Source organism: Microcaecilia unicolor, chromosome 2 (genome assembly GCF_901765095.1).
Source record: "Microcaecilia unicolor chromosome 2, aMicUni1.1, whole genome shotgun sequence".
Lineage (NCBI taxonomy): Eukaryota > Metazoa > Chordata > Amphibia > Gymnophiona > Siphonopidae > Microcaecilia > Microcaecilia unicolor.
The window spans coordinates 655,734,055-655,752,806 of NC_044032.1; the positions used below are offsets into that span (position 1 = coordinate 655,734,055).

Consider the following 18,752-nt stretch of genomic DNA (forward strand, 5'->3'; position numbering starts at 1 on the left):
CTCGGTGAAGTGGGAAGATGTACTGAGCCAAATCCACAAATTTAAAGAGTAGTAAATCACCTGGACAGGATGGTAGGCACCCTAGGATACTAAAAACTCAAACATGAAATTGTTAGTGATCTGTAACCTGTTGTTAAAGTACCTGAAGATTGGAGGGGGCCAATGTAAAGCCAATTTTAATAAGGGTTCCAGGGGCGATCCGTGAAATTACAGACTGGTAAGCTTGACATCAGTGCCGGACAAAATAGAGGAAACTATTATAAAGAATAAAATGATGGAATACATATATAAACCTGGTTTAATGGGACAGAGTCAGCATGGGTTCAGCCCAGGGAAGTCTTGCCTCATCAATTTGCTTCATTTTTTGAAGGCACGAATAAACATGTCAAAAGTGAGCTGGTAGATTTTCAAGAAAGCTTTTGACAAAGTCCCTCAAGACAGCCTCCTGAGTCATGTGATAGGAGGCAATCTCCATCTATGGATTAGGAATTGGTTATTGGCCAGAAAACTGAGGGTAGGGTTAAATGACCATTTTTCTCAATGGAGGAAGGTGAATAGTGGGGTGTTGCAGGGATCGGTGCTATTTAACATATTTATAAATGATCTGGAAATCGGAACGATAAGCCAGGTGAATTTGCAGATGACACAAAACTATTCAAAGTTGTTAAAAGCCACGCGGACTATGAAAAATTGCAGGGAGACCTTAGGAAACCGGAAGACTGGGCATCCAAACGGCAGATGAAATTTAATGTGGACAAATGCAAAAGTGATGCACATTGGGAAGAACAATCGAAATCATGGTTACCAGATGCTAGAGTCCAACTTTGCAGTCAGCACCCAAGAAAAAGATCCAGGTGTCATTGTAGACAATAACCTGAAATCTTCTGCCCAGTGTGTGGTGGCAGCGGCCAAAAAAAGCAAACAGGATGCTAGGAATTATTAGGAAAGGGACGGTAAATCAAACCAAGAATACTATAATGCCTCAGACTGTGAGCTGTTAATATATGGCCTGGTTTTAGATCTGCCACTGGAATTGTGATGGACAAAGCCACAGAGCCAAAAACATCTGAAAAAGTACTGATTAGGTCAAACAAGTAACAAATGAATTAATATTTGAGAATCTGCAGAAAGCAGGTCTGAACAATGAGTCTTGACACAAACAGGTACAGGTACAATATTCAAATAATACATAGCACCTGAAATGAAAGAATGATGGATAAAATGAATAAAATGTGGTTCTCAAAATGGGGCCTATTTTAGTATATTTTTTGTATAAAATGATACTGATACAGAGATCAGAAGGTGTTGTGAAAGGTGTTGATGAAATATGTGAAACTGGTATCTCAACAGAAAAAAATGTTAGTAACCGCAAAAACAGTTTGTTCCAAAAAAACATGTTGATATTACCGGAAAATGTTGCAACCTTGTGAAATACATGGAACGGAAGAGCTGGGTACAAAATGCACAGATGGCAGGACGCGACAGTTTAACCGCAGAAATTGAGAAATATTTGAAAAAAAAACAGGTCCCAAAATAGGTGCTGCCATAGACTTCAATAGAGAGATGAGAGTATAAAAGAAGGGTGATTTTGGCTTAAGTTCGGAGTCGTCCCCAACGCATCTCAGACGGCAGAGCGCTGTGCCATTGAACCCAGAATCTGTCCGATGTCTGTATTACTTTGAAACTTTGGTAAGAATAAATGCCTTCTATCTGAAACCTATCTCTGTCTTCATTTTCAAGTATTCCTTACCTGTTACTTATTTTACAAACTAAACTAAACCCACACCAGACACTCATTTTGTGCACAAAATACTGATAGATTCAAATAGACCATATGTGGGAACATAAATGGCCCAGAATACACCTAGATCCAGAAAGGCAGAAAGCAGAGGTCATGGGGATCAGTTTTGAATTACGCCTTCTGATGCCTCCCCAGAACCAACCACCCTGGGATTGGAGGGAAACTATAAAGAATCTTCTGGATGAACTTAAGATGTTCCCCTCCCCATTTGGAAAAGTCCAGAAGGGGTCTAAAAGAGGTCCATTTAAAACAGAGCCCACTAAAGACAGAGAAAATACCTGCATATAAATGCTTACAGCATTACGGACATCCAGTAGCACTTTAGAAATGATTTAGTACCTCAAAAATGATTTAGTATCTCAAAAAAGATATAGTAGAATTGGAAAAGGTACAGCGAAGGGCGACGAAAATGATAGTGGGGATGGGACGACTTTCCTATGAAGAGAGGCTGAGAAGGCTAGGGCTTTTCAGCTTGGAGAAGAGACGGCTGAGGGGAGATATGATAGAAGTGTATAAAATAATGAGTGGAATGGATCGGGTGGATGTGAAGCGACTGTTCACGCTATCCAAAAATACTAGGACTAGAGGGCATGAATTGAAGCTACAGTGTGGTAAATTTAAAACGAATCGGAGAAAATTTTTCTTCACCCAACGTGTAATTAGACTCTGGAATTCGTTGCCGGAGAACGTGGTACGGGCGGTTAGCTTGACGGAGTTTAAAAAGGGGTTAGACAGATTCCTAAAGGACAAGTCCATAGACCGCTGTTAAATAGACTTGGAAAAATTCCGCATTTTTAGGTATAACTTGTCTGGAATGTTTTTACGTTTGGGGAGCGTGCCAGGTGCCCTTGACCTGGATTGGCCACTGTCGGTGACAGGATGCTGGGCTAGATGGACCTTTGGTCTTTCCCAGTATGGCACTACTTATGTACTTATGTACTTATGTACCAGTAGTGGCTTCGGTTCTAGTCGAAACCGAGCTGCGCATTCAGTTTTGGCTAGAACCAAAGCAACCGGTTTCAGTCGGTCTCTACCCAAAATCCAGCTGCAGGTAGTTCAGCCTGTGCGCGTCCTTCATACATACTCTCCCGTATTCGCACATTGGACAGACAACTAATATGGATACAAACTTATTTCTCTTCACTCACCCGCTCCAGCCTGCAGACCCTCAACTCCAACCCTCCTCCCTCTCACCACAGCAGACCTCCAGCCCCAGTTCCATCCTCTAGGCTGCAGACCCCCAACCCAAACCTTCCTCCCCTATCCTCAGCCTCCCCCCCCTCCCCCTCTTCTGGTTCTCCTCTAAGGCGGCCCCACAGCACAGATCCTCCACCCAGTAGCAGTTTCCTGGCACCCTAGGATATTTCCCGCTCTGGTTCACAGTTACCTGGATTCCTCTGGTTCTAAAATGATGACCTCTTCCTCTTCACTGTCAGACAGTACAACTACATCAACATCTACGAGAGAAACCAAAAATCAGAAGGTAATGCTTATTATACATCTCCTGGGAGAGAAACTCTCTCTCCTAGCTTTCCAACATCAATGGAAAAGTGAAATCACAAGCTGAACCCCAAATCCAAACAACTAGCTCATGGGGCAGAAAGCAGGGTAAGCTGCCAGAGTACAGTGCAGACAGCAACATTCACACTGACTCAGGGAAACGTGGTAACGGCTGTTAGCGTATCTGGGTTTAAAAAAGGTTTGGACAAATTCCTGGAAGAAAAGTCCAGTCTGCTATTGAGGCAGGCATGGGAAGCAACTGCTTGCCCTGGGATTTGTAGTATGGAGTGTTGCCATGATTTGGGTTTCTGCCAGGTACTTGTGACCTGGCTTGGCCACTGTTCAGAAAACATGATACTGGGCTAGATGGACCATTGGTCTGACCCAGTATGGCTACTCTTATGTTCTTAAGGACGATAGTGGGCTGCCCCGGGCTAGGACAGAGTGTCCATGTGAGGGAGAGCGGTGGCAGGCTGTCTCGGGATGAAACAGAGACAACCGCCTGAAGGAGAGGGAGCAGTGGTAGCCTGCCCTGGGATGAAATTGTGGCGGGTTGCCCCAGGACAAAACAGAGGCAGCCATGGGAGAGAAAAGGGTGACAAGACTGCCCTGGGATGGAACAGAGATGACCGTGTGAACGAGAGCGCTGATAATAAAACGGTGGTAGCTGTGTGAGGGAAAGCGGTTGCAGACTGTCCCAGGATGAAACAGTAGTGGCCACGTGAGGGAGGATGGTGACAGGCTGCCCCAGGATGAAACAGAGGCAGCTGCGAGAAGTAGGGTGGTGGTGGGCTGCTCTGGGTAAAACCAAAGTGAGAACACTGCCTAATGCTTCTGTGCGAAAAGGACTATAGGAACATTACACTGGGGGCCTCTGATACTTACCAGACTTTTTCTCTTCCTTTCCCGATATGTCTTCCATCTCGATATTCTGGGTCACTGCAAGGGTAGGATCATCAATGGCCCCTTCGTCATCCTCATCTTCCACTTGTCCCTCCTCCTCCTCCATGTCTCTCCAGGAACTTTCAAGCCCCTCCCCGATTTGTGCTGTCCCTGTGGCCCACAAGACTGGTTTAGAAACCCTGCTCTGGTTAAGAAAAACCCCAAAAAGACAGGCACTTCTCTGTGTAAATATCTTCCTTTCCATTTTATCTATCTATCTACTTATCATTTCTATAGCGCTACAAGGCACAGCAGCGCTGTACACCATACACAGAAGACAGTCCCTGCTCAAAGAGCTTACAATCTAGATAAGACAGGTAAACAGACAGGACAATTAAGGGTAAGGGAATAAAGAGGTGAGGACAAAGGACAGGGTAAGTGAGTTAGGAGTCAAAAGCAGTGGTAAAGAGGTGGGTTTTGAGTTTAGACGTGTTTATCATTTCTGTTTATTTTACGGCAGGTTTCCTCACAAAAGAAACACGGCAGCTATCAGTAGAGAAAAACCTCTCTTAGCCTGCCCAGTTGCCCCTGCCTGTGTCATCTCTGATCCCAAGTGGTAACACTCGGTACTTATCACAGGCATTCAGTTCTGACTAAGGGCGTTAGAAGCTGTGACCTCGGACATTGGTGCAAAGCTTTAACATTAACGTAACAAGAAGGGTTACTGCATCAGCAGGCAAAACTAATCATATGCAAATTTGAATTGCATATAGTCTGTGGCCTGATGATGGCTAGATGGATCTAGATGGGCTGGAGTGGGCTTTGATCATAAAACAGTGCAGAGCAAACATCTACGGTCTGTTCCCTGAAAATAACAAGGACAGAACAAGATCAAGTAAGTACATGTTATATTGCACCCTACCATATATGAGTTTATCTTGTTAGGCAGACTGGATGGACCGTACAGGTCTTTCTCTGTCGTCATCTACTATGTTACGCTGTTAAATCTGAAGCACACACTTTGTGCGCTAATCAGGGTAACCCTACTGGACACAGGCGCACAAGGTTTGGTAGTAAGGGCAACTAACACTGTCTGAGCTGTGTATGTGCTGGAATGTTATTCGTGGATAAATATCAGCCTTGGAAAAATGTTGCTGGAGAATTTTTGCGATGCCGATATTCATGTGCTGAACAAAACTTCCAGCACATGGGTGACACAAGTTTTTTTTTCCGCTTAGGCTTGTGTGCAGAACCGTTCATCATTATTATTATTAGCATTTGTATAGCGCTACCAGACGCACGCAGCGCTGAACACCTGATACAAAGAGACATCATCTGCTCTGTCTTAAAAAGTTGGGGGTACTGTTATGCTCACATCAAAACTTGCATCAAATCCTGTAAACTAAACTTTTCTAGGCCTCCTCAGACCTAGTGTTCGAGCTCTAGCATTGTCCTCTGCATCGCCTCATTACCATTCACTTTAATATGCTGTGGGCCAGTCACATTTATTTTATTTATTTCTTACATTTGTATCCCACATTTTCTCACCTATTTGCAGGCTCAATGTGGCTTACGTAGTACCGGAAAGGCGTTTGCCGTTTCCGGTGTGAACAAATTCAATGTGATGTTGTGGTAAGATGAAGTTTATATCAGGGGCGTATCTGGACTCTGGCGGTAGGGGGGGCCAGAGCCAGAGGGAGGGGGCACATTTTAGCTCCCCCCCCCCCCGGCGCCACCAATCCCCCCCCCGCCATTTCCGGACCCCCCCCCGCCACTGCTAGACCCCCCCCTCGCCACCAATGACACTCTCCACCCCCTCCCGCCGCCGCCAACCCTCCCCCGCTGCTGTCACTTACCTTTGCTGGCGGGGGACCCCAACCCCCTGCCAGCCGAGGTCCTCTCTTCCATGCAGGCTGCGCCGCTGCAAGTTGCAATGCTTCCTGTTCTTCTGAGTCTGACGTCCTGCACGTACAACGTGCAGGACGTCAGACTGAGTTCCAAATTCTGAGTCTGACGTCCTGCACGTTGTACGTGCAGGACGTCAGACTCAGAAGAACAGGAAGCGTTGCAACTTGCATCCTGCACGGAAGAGAGGACTTCGGCTGGCGGGGGCTTGGGGTCCCCCGCCAGCAAAGATCGGCGACGGGTTGGTGGCGGGAGGGAGGGAGGGGGAGGTGGAGAGGGTCTGTGGTAGGGGGGTCCAGGGCGAAATCTGCGGGGGCCCAGGCCCCTGTGGCCCCACGCAGATACGCCCCTGGTTTATATGGCAGAGCCACTATAAGATCATAGAGTGGAGGAGTAGATTTATGTTCATTACGTGCTTTAGTATTCTTGTGTAGCCGAGGTCAGGCATTTAGGTTGGATTGGGAGGGTATGCCTTTTTAAACAGGGTTTTTTTTTAGTATTTTCCAGAAGTAGGTGGTCGTACGTCATTTTCAAGGCTTTTGGTAGCGCATTCCACAGTTGTGTGCTTATGTAGGAAAAGCTGGATGCATAGATAGATTTGTATTTAAGACCTTTACAGCTTGGGCAGTGTAGATTTAGATATGTTCGTGTTAGATCAGAGGCGTTTCTGGTTGGTAACTCGATTAAGTCTCTCATGTATCCAGGCGCTTCGCTGTAGATAATTTTGTGAACCATGGTGCAGATTTTGAAGGCGATGCGTTCTTTGATTGGGAGCCAGTGTAGTTTTTCACGGAGGGGTTTTGCACTTTCAAATCGCGTTTTTCCAAATATAAGCCTAGCTGCCATGGATTTGCAAAGTGTTATCTTCTGCATGAAACCCTTCTTGCTAAATGCACGTGTCTGCCCATGCCAGCTTTTTGCATCGGCCCCCAATTGCTGATGTGTTTGTTAGTTTTGCCGTAATTTTTTTTTCTTTTTTTGCTTTGTTGGTTGATTGTTCTATAAGACAGTGAGGAGACCCTCTTCACCAGGCCCCTGAAAAATTCAGGTCAAGACTTTAGTGATCTGCACAAGAATCAGTGCAAAGAGGAACTGCTAGTGGCTTTTGCTGAACCAGAAAAACATAGGGTAAGCTCTGTTTACCCTGTATGAAACTGGTAGCTGCTCACACTTTCCAAAAATACTAGGACTAGGGGGCATGCGATGAAGCTACAATGTAGTAAAATGAATCTTAGAAAATCTTTCTTCACTCAACGTGTAATTAAACTCTGGAATTCGTTGCCAGAGAATGTGGTAAAGGCGGTTAGCTTAGCGGAGTTTTAAAAAGGTTTGGACGGCTTCCTAAAGGAAAAGTCCATAGACCGTTATTAAATGGACTTGGGGAAAATGCACTATTTCTGGGATAAGCAGTATAAAATGTTTTGTACATTTTTGGGATTTGTGACCTGGATTGGCTACTGTTGGAAACAGGATGCTGGGCTCGATGGACCCTTGGTCTTTCCCAGTATGGCAATACTTATGTACTTAAAAAGGAAAAACTTATGTCATGTGTATCAAAGAATTGTAATAAACTGTACCCTTGCTTTAAGGGTGAGGCACAGATTAGTCTTGAGATGTCTAGAAGATCTCTCTCTCTTATACCATGTGAAGGGCACCTTTAAAAGCTGCAGGTGTGCCAGGAAGGAGTAGTGTGTAAAAAACTTTTTAACGTGACAAGACAGCTTCATACCAAGTTTATGGATGGCTTTAACACAAGTCCCTGAGGAAAGACTGTTTGAAACCCAGTCAATCAGTCGAAAAATAGCGATTTGAGGAGAGTGAAGCGACAAGTCAACAAACCTTTCAGAGATAAGTTCACATTTTGATTTATTTATTTTGAGTAGGAGCACTACTGAAATAGATTATAGCACATACAGAGTTTTAAGAGAAGCCCGATGAAAGAGGTGCTATACCGCTTGGCAAAAGAAATAAGTGGATTTTGCTGAGGGCCAGGGGAGATATGATGCAGGTGTTTAAATACTTGAAAGGTGTTAATACTGAAACAAACCTTTTCCAGAGATGCGGAAACAGCAAAACTAGAAAACATGGATTGAGGTTGCAGGGTGGTAGACTTAGGAGTAACGTCAGGAAATTCTTTTTCACAGAGAGGATGATCGTGCCTGGAATGCCCTCCTGAGGCAGGTGGTAGAGACAAAAATGGTGACTGAATTCAAAAAGGTGTGGGATGAACACAGAGGATCTCTAATTAGAAAATGAATGGTATAAAAAAAAAGAAAACTTAAATGACTGCAAGTGTGCTGACGTGTTAAGTGGTGCTTCGATGGCAACTCCAGCTGTGTGAAAAACTAAGGCCAGTGCCAGGCAGACTTTTACGGTCTGTGTCCTGTAAATGTAACGTGAGGACATTGCCGGGCAGACTTTTTACGGTCTGTGTCTCGCAAATGAAAAGATGGATTTGGATAGGCTGGAGTGGGCTTTGACGGCAACTCCAGTAGTCGGAGTATAAGGACAAGGCCAGGCGGATTTCCACGGTCTACGTCCCAGAAATGCAAAAGAGAGAAAATGATCAGGTATTTTATATCACATTCGTTTGATAATGAGTGCGACTGTTGGGCAGATTGGATGGACTGTTCAGGTCTTTATCTGCCGTCATTTACTACGTTACTGTTTTTATTTATGTATTTATGTTTGTCCGAGTCTGTGAGCTCAGTATGTTTTGTAAAACTTCCTAGAGGCCTGAGGGCATGCAGATTATAAATTATGAAATTTATTTATTGGGATTTATTAACCATCTTTATGAAGAGATTGACCCAAGGCGGTGAACAGCAGGTAGAGTTTAACATAAAACTTACAATTTAACAGCATAACAACAGTAAAATAACCAAGAATAATCATAAATACAACAAATGAGGTAAACAAAAGGGTTTATACATTAAGCGACAGCCACTAAACATATAAATACCTTTACCCGTGAGTTTTTACTGACCGCCCATAAACTGGACAGTGATATCAGTACAAAAAGAATGGGTGGACTTGCAGACTCTCATACATACAGTGGGGGAAATAAGTATTTGATCCCTTGCTGATTTTGTAAGTTTGCCCACTGACAAAGACATGAGCAGCCCATAATTGAAGGGTAGGTTATTGGTAACAGTGAGAGATAGCACATCACAAATTAAATCCGGAAAATCACATTATGGAAAGTATATGAATTTATTTGCATTCTGCAGAGGGAAATAAGTATTTGATCCCTCTGGCAAACAAGACCTAATACTTGGTGGCAAAACCCTTGTTGGCAAGCACAGCGGTCAGACGTCTTCTGTAGTTGATGATGAGGTTTGCACACATGTCAGGAGGAATTTTGGTCCACTCCTCTTTGCAGATCATCTCTAAATCATTAAGAGTTCTGGGCTGTCGCTTGGCAACTCGCAGCTTCAGCTCCCTCCATAAGTTTTCAATGGGATTAAGGTCTGGTGACTGGCTAGGCCACTCCATGACCCTAATGTGCTTCTTCCTGAGCCACTCCTTTGTTGCCTTGGCTGTATGTTTTGGGTCATTGTCGTGCTGGAAGACCCAGCCACGACCCATTTTTAAGGCCCTGGCGGAGGGAAGGAGGTTGTCACTCAGAATTGTACGGTACATGGCCCCATCCATTCTCCCATTGATGCGGTGAAGTAGTCCTGTGCCCTTAGCAGAGAAACACCCCCAAAACATAACATTTCCACCTCCATGCTTGACAGTGGGGACGGTGTTCTTTGGGTCATAGGCAGCATTTCTCTTTCTCCAAACACGGCGAGTTGAGTTCATGCCAAAGAGCTCAATTTTTGTCTCATCTGACCACAGCACCTTCTCCCAATCACTCTCGGCATCATCCAGGTGTTCACTGGCAAACTTCAGACGGGCCGTCACATGTGCCTTCCGGAGCAGGGGGACCTTGCGGGCACTGCAGGATTGCAATCTGTTATGTCGTAATGTGTTACCAATGGTTTTCGTGGTGACAGTGGTCCCAGCTGCCTTGAGATCATTGACAAGTTCCCCCCTTGTAGTTGTAGGCTGATTTCTAACCTTCCTCATGATCAAGGATACCCCACGAGGTGAGATTTTGCGTGGAGCCCCAGATCTTTGTCGATTGACAGTCATTTTGTACTTCTTCCATTTTCTTACTATGGCACCAACAGTTGTCTCCTTCTCGCCCAGCGTCTTACTGATGGTTTTGTAGCCCATTCCAGCCTTGTGCAGGTGTATGATCTTGTCCCTGACATCCTTAGACAGCTCCTTGCTCTTGGCCATTTTGTAGAGGTTAGAGTCTGACTGATTCACTGAGTCTGTGGACAGGTGTCTTTCATACAGGTGACCATTGCCGACAGCTGTCTGTCATGCAGGTAACGAGTTGATTTGGAGCATCTACCTGGTCTGTAGGGGCCAGATCTCTTACTGGTTGGTGGGGGATCAAATACTTATTTCCCTCTGCAGAATGCAAATAAATTCATATACTTTCCACAATGTGATTTTCCGGATTTAATTTGTGATGTGCTATCTCTCACTGTTACCAATAACCTACCCTTCAATTATGGGCTGCTCATGTCTTTGTCAGTGGGCAAACTTACAAAATCAGCAAGGGATCAAATACTTATTTCCCCCACTGTAACTCTCGTCTCAGTCCAGCCCAAGATACCAAAGCCTGAGAAGAAGTCTCTTTCCTGCTGAACGCAGCACCTGAATGAGAGAGACATGCATAGCGGCCTGAAGGATACGCTTCTGCAGGAGGCTCAGCCCTGGAAAGGATCCCTTCAGCTTTCTCCTCCACATCCGTCACGTCCACTGGGGCCTTCTCCACCTTGAAAGCTGTGATCCACTGCTGGGGCATGGATTCCACAAAGCCACACTTGCCCCCTTCTTTCCTGTACACGGCGAGAGATTGAGGAGAGCAAACTGAGCACTATAACCACATCGCCCGGCCTACCCTAACCCAGCAGAAGGAGGAGCGTTCTGTAAGAGGGCTCACAGCTGTCACTAAAAAGACAAAGCTTGATTATTCTGTGTATGACACATGACAAGAGAAAACATAAATGAGACGTGACCGACTCACCTGCAAATGCGCAGTAGAGTCCGAACGTTGAAAGAGCAACAGTCTAGAGGCGGGGCGACTCCGCCCCGAACACCCGTTGAGTTCCACTCCCCCTCCCTCTGACGTTTACACGTCGTTGCATAGTCCAGAGGCGGGGCGACTCCGCACCAACCGCCCGTCGAGTTCCACTCCCCCTCCCTCAGAATTGTAACGTCATCAAAATTACGTAGTCGGGAGTTATGGCAGCAGGCGGCGGCAGTAAAAAGCGTGCAAGCTGCTCGGCGTTTCAGGAGCCTTCCCTTCCCTCTCTCAGCTGTGGTCCCGCCCTCCCGGAAACAGGAATTGAGAGCGGGACCAGAGCAGAGAGAGAGAAAGGAAGGAAGGCTCCTGAAGCGCACAGCTCACATGCGTTTCACTGCTGCTGCCTGCTGCTGTAACCCGACAAGGTAAGATGACGTTTACAATACGGAGGGAGGGGGACTGGAGCTCGGAAGGCGGGGGGCCTTGGAGGGGGGAGGGAGGGGGGCCTTGGAGCTGGGAAAGAGGGATGGAGCTGGGAGACGGGGGGGAGAGGGGAGGGAGGGGGGTCTTGGAGCTGGTAGAGAGGGGGGGGGAGGGAGGCGGGATGGTCCTGGAGCTCGGAGGGAGGGGTGCCCGGCCCTGGAGCTCAGAAGGAGCTCAGTGGGTAGAGCTAGGGTGGGGCGGGGCTAAGATGGGGCACTAATATGTGCTCGTATTACGGGCTTAACGGCTAGTACATATATATATCACTATGGGTGATCGGGGAAGGGATTTTTAGATAGCAGCAGTTCAAGGTGAGCTATATTTAGATACTGTAGGTATTTCTCTGTCCCCTGAGAATTTACGGTCTTAAGTTTGTTCCTGAGGTAATGGAGGGTACAATAACTTGCCCCAGCTCACATAACATGCCAATGGTATTTGAACCCGGCTCCCACGGTTCTGTGTACACTGCTCTACCCCCCCCCCCCCCCCTCCAAAGAGATGTATTTCTTTGCAGGCTTTGTTCGCTTCTGGTACTCTTTTGGCCTCCACCATCTCCAATGGGAGGCTGTTTCCACCACACTTTCTTTGGAGAAATAGTTTGTAATACCGCTCCTGAGTCTACCCGCCTTTGGAGCCACATATCAATGCCTCTGGTTCTAGAATTTTCTTTCTAGTAAAAGCGGTTTGCTTTTGGCGAATTTTGCAACCTTGAGATCATTAGTTGCAACCCCAAGGTTTCCATTGTGTAACTGCTCCCTTGAGTTCCTCAAGCATTTTTTTCCCCCTGAATCTCACATGCCAAGCATTTGACCAATCCCATTTTTCTAGATCACTCAGTTTATCTACTCCATCCGGAGAATCTACTCTTTCAAAACTGCAACAAAAGACAAATCTCTCCTGTTAACCTTGTTGGAAAATACACACATAGTAGATGATGGCAGATAAAAACACGTACTGTCCATCCGGTCTGCCCAACAAGATAAACTCATAGAATAAAGTATTCTACAATACTTCGTATGCATATCTGATATTGATTTGTCCTTGCCGTTTTCAGGGCACAGACCGTGGAAGTCTGCCCAGCACGGTCCTTGTTCTACAATTTCTGAAGTTGTCATCAAAACCCGTCCAAGTTGATTCAGCCACAATCACGGCACAGACCGTAGAAGTCTGCCCAGCACTGGCTTTGCTTCCCAATTAGCGGTGTTGCTACCTAATCTCCGCTAAGCTTCTTGGGATCTGATCCTTCTAAACAGGATTCCTTTGCATTCATCCTATGCATTTTTTAAATTCTGTTGCCGTTTGCATCTCCACCACCTCCTGCATTCCAGGTATCTACCACTCTCTCGGTGAAAAAACACTTCCTGGAATTCCTGAGTCGGCCCCCTTTCTTTTTTTTCTTTTTAAATGAGGTCTTTATTAAACTAAGCAAGATAAATACAATAAGCAATATAAACCATAGTGTTCAAACTGCTCAAAGAAAAACTAACTTTTTCTCAAAGCAAACGGAAACCTCTAATGTTTTTGATTTTAAAGAACAATTCAAAAGAAAAGGAGGGGGAGGAAGGGGGGAGAGGGGACACAAAGAGGAGATATAACCCAAAGATTGAAGCCCATGAAGTAGGACAATGCAAATAAAGCCAGACCAGGCCTCATTCACCCACAAAATTCAAATTACGTACAGACCCCCTAAGTTGGCCCCCTTCCAACCTCCATTCATGTCCTCTAGTTCTACTGCCTTCCTGTCTCTGGAAAATGTTTGCAGATTAAAACCTTCCAAATATCTGAACATCTGTATCATATCACCCCTGTTTCTCCTTCCTCCAGAATATACATGTTCAGGTCAGCAAGTCTCTGCTCATACGTCATGCTACGCAAACCCCATACCATTTCGTTGTTTTCTTTGAACTGCTTCAAGTCTTTTTACATCCTCAGCAAGATACGCCCTCCAAAACTGAACACAAATAGTCCAAGCGCGTCCTCAACACCTCCTTTCTTCTGTTGGTTATACCCTTCTCTATGCAGTCTAAAATCCTTTTGGCTGCGGCCACTGCCTTGTTTCATCACCCTAATATCCACAAGGTCCCTCTCCTGAATCGAGATTACCAATCTCTCTCCTCCTATCTGCATCACTCTACACTTTTTGGAATTACATTTTAACTGCCAGACCTTTGACCATTCTTCCAAAGTTTGGAGATCCCTTCTCATGGTTTCTACTCCCTCCAGGGTATCCACTCTATTGGCCATTTTCGTGTCATCTGCAAAAAGGCAAACTTTTCCTTCCAATCCTTCAGTAATGTCTCTCACAAATATATTAAACAGAATCAGCCCCAGCACCAACCCCTGAGGCACTCCACTACTCACCTTCCTTTCCTCCAAGCAGACTCCATTTACCACCACCCTCCGTTGCCTGTCGGTAAACCAGTTTCCAATCCAGCTCAACACTATGGGCGCCAAATTCAGCCCTATCAGCCTATTCATGAGTCTTCTGTGAGGGACCGTATCAAAGGCTTTGCCAAAATCCAAGTAGATTACATCTACCGAAAGTCCTTCATCCAATTCTTTGGTCACCCAGTCAAAGAAGTCAGTAAGATTCATTTGGCAGGATTTTCCTTTGGTAAAGCCATGTTGCCTCAGATCTTGTAATCCGTTGGTCTCTAGAAAGTTAACTATCCTTTCCTTCAGCAGTGACTCCATTATTTTTCCTACCACTGAGATGAAGCTTACCAGTCTGTAGTTTCCCACTTCTTCCCTGTCTCCGCTTTTGTGAAGACCACATCAGCTCGTCTTCAATCCCCCAGAACCTCCCACGTCTCTAAAGTTCTATGAAATAAATCCTTAAAAGGTCCCCCCAGGACTTCTCTGAGCTCCTTCAGTATCCTGGGATATATCCCATCGGACCTCATTGCTTTGTCCACTTTCAGATTCTCCAGTTGTTTATAAACACTTTCTTCCGTGAATGGCGCAAAATCCACTCCATTCCCAGATATTCCCTCGCAGTAACTGTGGTCCTTCTTCAGGATTTTCTTCTGTGGACACCCAAGAGAAGTATTTGTTTAGCACATTTGCGTTATCCTCATCGCTCTCCACATAGCTATTCTCAGCATCCTTCAGTCTTACAATTCCATTCCTATCTTTTCTCCTTTCCCTAATATATCCCCAATATACCTATGAGCTGGACGTCCATTTTGGATGTTATGAGCTAGAAGCCCTTTTGAAAATAACCCTCTTTCTGTTCTTGGTTTTGAAACTCTTTTAGCTCAGAAATATTAGTCTCCTGAATGCACTGCAAGTTTGAGACATCCCCACAGAACAGCAATAATAATCCAGTCTGGATAAAGTACAGGCCATTCCAAATCCATCAACCTTCTTTCCTGTTAAGCACGTCATGGTTCATTTTGAAGTATTTCAGATCATTGTCTTGCTGAAATATCCGTTCTTCCTTCCCCTTCACTAGAAGAGTGAATTATCTTCATTTTCAAATGCTCAGACAGCTTCTTGGAGAAAAACAATCACAGTTATAAAGCTGAGAGGTTGAAAGAAAAATGGGTATTTGATCAAGCCAGGGATCAAATCGCCCTGTGGTTCCTTGTGATCATGAACAATCACTTAACCCTCGATTGCTTCAGATATAATACACTTTGAGTTACTAATAAAAAAGGCACGAGCTAAATCCAAATTCTATTTATGCATTAAAATGTCCAGAAAAATGTTACGTTTAACTTTGTACCACACAGAAGTTGTGTCAGCTTCTGCTCACTTAGGGATTCACTGAAATATAAAATTTATTAAAGGTGCCTGAACTTCTACTCTGCATCATATGTTTTTGAATGGCTCCATCATAGTTCTTTCGCTTTGGAAGTGTAGAGTATGTTATAACAAACCCCTACTTTAATAACGAGTGGAGCTGAATGGGTAGATGTGAAGCGTCTGTTCACGCTTTACAAAAATACTAGGACTAGGGGGCATGCGATGAAGCTACAATGTAGTAAATTTAAAACGAATCAGAGAAATTTTTTCTTCACTCAACGTGTAATTAAACTCTGGAATTCATTGCCAGAGAATGTGGTAAAGGCGGTTAGCTTAGTGGAGTTTAAAAAGGTTTGGACAGCTTCCTAAAGGAAAAGTCCATTGACCGTTATTAAATGGACTTGGGGAAAATCCTCTATTTCTGGGATAAGCAGTATAAAATGTTTTGTACTTTTTTGGGATCTTGCCAGGTATTTGTGACCTGGATTGGCCACTGTTGGAAACAGGATGCTGGGCTTGATGGACCTTCGATCTGTCCCAGTATGGCAAAACTTATGTACTTATATGAAAAATATGCAGCCCATAGCGTTAGCAGAATTGGTTTTATTGAGGTGCAACATGATCTTGTAAAGTCTGATGCACTGGAACTGGAATCTTGCTACTCTTTGGGGTTCTACATGGAATGTTGCTACTGTTTGGGTTTCTCCCAGGTACTTGTGACCTGGATTCGCCACTGTTGGAAACAGGATGCTGGGCTTGATGAACCTTTGGTCTTTCCTACTATGGCAATACTTATGTACTTTTCACATCCTTGTACAAAGTATTGTATATGCATCTAAAACGCATCACTTTGATCAACAAAGAAAAATTAGCATAATTATAAAATGGCCCAAAATAACTCACCCCTACCTTTGACAGGTGTATTGTAAACCCAGATCCATGTAGTCCCACTGACTCTAAATGGTCACAGTAGTCTTGAGTAAAAAAAATCCTTTTCTTCAGTATTGAATGCTCACTTTTAGTCTCTGCTGTACTTTTTCTTGTTCTGTTATATCTTTTTTCAGATGGAGGCTCAGAACTACACAAGGGCTGGTCTGAAACCTCTGCTCACTGACCGTCATGCCAGTATCTGCGTATATGATGGGGAAGGCATTTCAGTTAAGGCACTTCAGTTTTTTCCCTATGTTCCTTCTTCCTTTTCCCTTCCTGCCTAGTCCAGCCATCACAGACAGCAAGAGTTCAGAAGCTGAGGCACAGAACACGATTATTTATTGCATTGTACCCCACATTTTCCCACTCATGGCAGGCTCAATGCTTGCTTAGGTACTTATTTGTACCTGGGGCAATGGAGGGTTAAGTGACTTGCCCAGAGTCACAAGGAGCTGCCTGTGCCTGAAGTGGGAATCCAACTCAGTTCCCCAGGACCAAAGTCCACCACCCTAACCCCTAGGCCACTCCTCCACTGTTGCTACTATTTGAGATTCTACATGGAATGTTGCTATTCCACTAGCAACATTCCATGTAGAAGTCGGCCCTTGCAGATCACCAATGTGGCCGCGCAGGCTTCTGCTTCTGTGAGTCTGACGTCCTGCACATCATTCTACATGGAATGTTGTTAGTGGAATAGCAACATTCCATGTAGAATCTCCAATAGTATCTATTTTATTTTTGTTACATTTGTACCCTGCGCTTTCCCACTCATGGCAGGCTCAATGTAGCTTACATGGGGCAATGGAGGGTTAAGTGACTTGCCCAGAGTCACAAGGAGCTGCCTGTGCCTGAAGTGGGAATCCAACTCAGTTCCTCAGTTCCCCAGGACCAAAGTCCACCACCCTAACCACTAGGCCACTCCTCCACTGTTGCTACTATTTGAGATTCTACATGGAATGTTGCTATTCCACTAGAAGTCGGCCCTTGCAGATCACCAATGTGGCCGCGCAGGCTTCTACATGGATGGAATGTTGCTGGTGGAATAGCAACATTCCATGTAGAATCTCCAATAGTAGCAACATTCCATGTAGAATCTCCAATAGTAGCAACAGAATCTCAATAGTAGCAACATTCCATGTAGAAGTCGGCCCTTGCAGATCACCAATGTGGCCGCGCAGGCTTCTGCTTCTGTGAGTCTGACGTCCTGCACGTACGTGCAGGATGTCAGACTCACAGAAACAGAAGCCTGCGCAGACATGGAATGTTGCTAGTGGAATAGCAACATTCCATGTAGAATGTCCAATAGTAGCAACATTCCATGTAGAATCTCCAATAGTAGCAACATTCCATGTAGAATCTCCAGTAGTATCTATTTTATTGTTGTTACATTTGTACCCTGCGCTTTCCCACTCATGGCAGGCTCAATGCGGCTTACATGGGGCAATGGAGGGTTAAGTGACTTGCCCAGAGTCACAAGGAGCTGCCTGTACCTGAAGTAGGAATCCAACTGAGTTCCCCAGGACCAAAGTCCACCACCCTAACCACTAGGCCACTCCTCCACTGTTGCTACTATTTGAGATTCTACATGGAATGGTGCTATTCCACTAGCAACATTCCATGTAGAAGTCGGCCCTTGCAGATCACCAATGTGGCCGCGCAGGCTTCTGCTTCTGTGAGTCTGACGTCCTGCACATACGTGCAGGATGTCAGACTCACAGAAACAGAAGCCTGCGCAGACATGGAATGTTGCTAGTGGAATAGCAACATTCCATGTAGAATGTCCAATAGTAGCAACATTCCATGTAGAATCTCCAATAGTAGCAACATTCCATGTAGAATCTCCAATAGTATCTATTTTATTTTTGTTACATTTGTACCCTGCGCTTTCCCACTCATGGCAGGCTCAATGCAGCTTACATGGGGCAATGGAGGGTTAAGTGACTTGCCCAGAGTCAGAAGGAGCTGCCTGTGCCTGAAGTGGGAATCCAACTCAGTTCCTCAGTTCCCCAGGACCAAAGGCCACCACCCTAACCACTAGGCCACTCCTCCACTGTTGCTACTATTTGAGATTCTACATGGAATGTTGCTATTCCACTAGCGAAGTCGGCCCTTGCAGATCACCAATGTGGCCGCGCAGGCTTCTGCTTCTGTGAGTCTGACGTCCTGCACATCATTCTACATGGAATGTTGTTAGTGGAATAGCAACATTCCATGTAGAATCTCCAATAGTATCTATTTTATTTTTGTTACATTTGTACCCTGCGCTTTCCCACTCATGGCAGGCTCAATGTAGCTTACATGGGGCAATGGAGGGTTAAGTGACTTGCCCAGAGTCAGAAGGAGCTGCCTGTGCCTGAAGTGGGAATCCAACTCAGTTCCTCAGTTCCCCAGGACCAAAGGCCACCACCCTAACCA

At 45.2% G+C, this 18,752-nt stretch overlaps 1 protein-coding gene across 1 annotated transcript in view; it reads right to left on the reverse strand.

Moving 5' to 3' along the window:
* EXOSC9 (exosome component 9) overlaps positions 1-18,752 on the reverse strand; it is a 49,781-nt gene that overhangs the window by 2,293 nt on the left and 28,736 nt on the right. The window contains exons 9-11 of the mRNA XM_030191779.1: positions 10,843-10,989; positions 4,187-4,383; positions 3,189-3,258 (exon numbers count right to left, since the gene is read on the reverse strand). Coding sequence (XP_030047639.1) covers positions 3,189-3,258; positions 4,187-4,383; positions 10,843-10,989 — 414 coding nt within the window. The remainder of the gene's footprint in view (positions 1-3,188; positions 3,259-4,186; positions 4,384-10,842; positions 10,990-18,752) is intronic.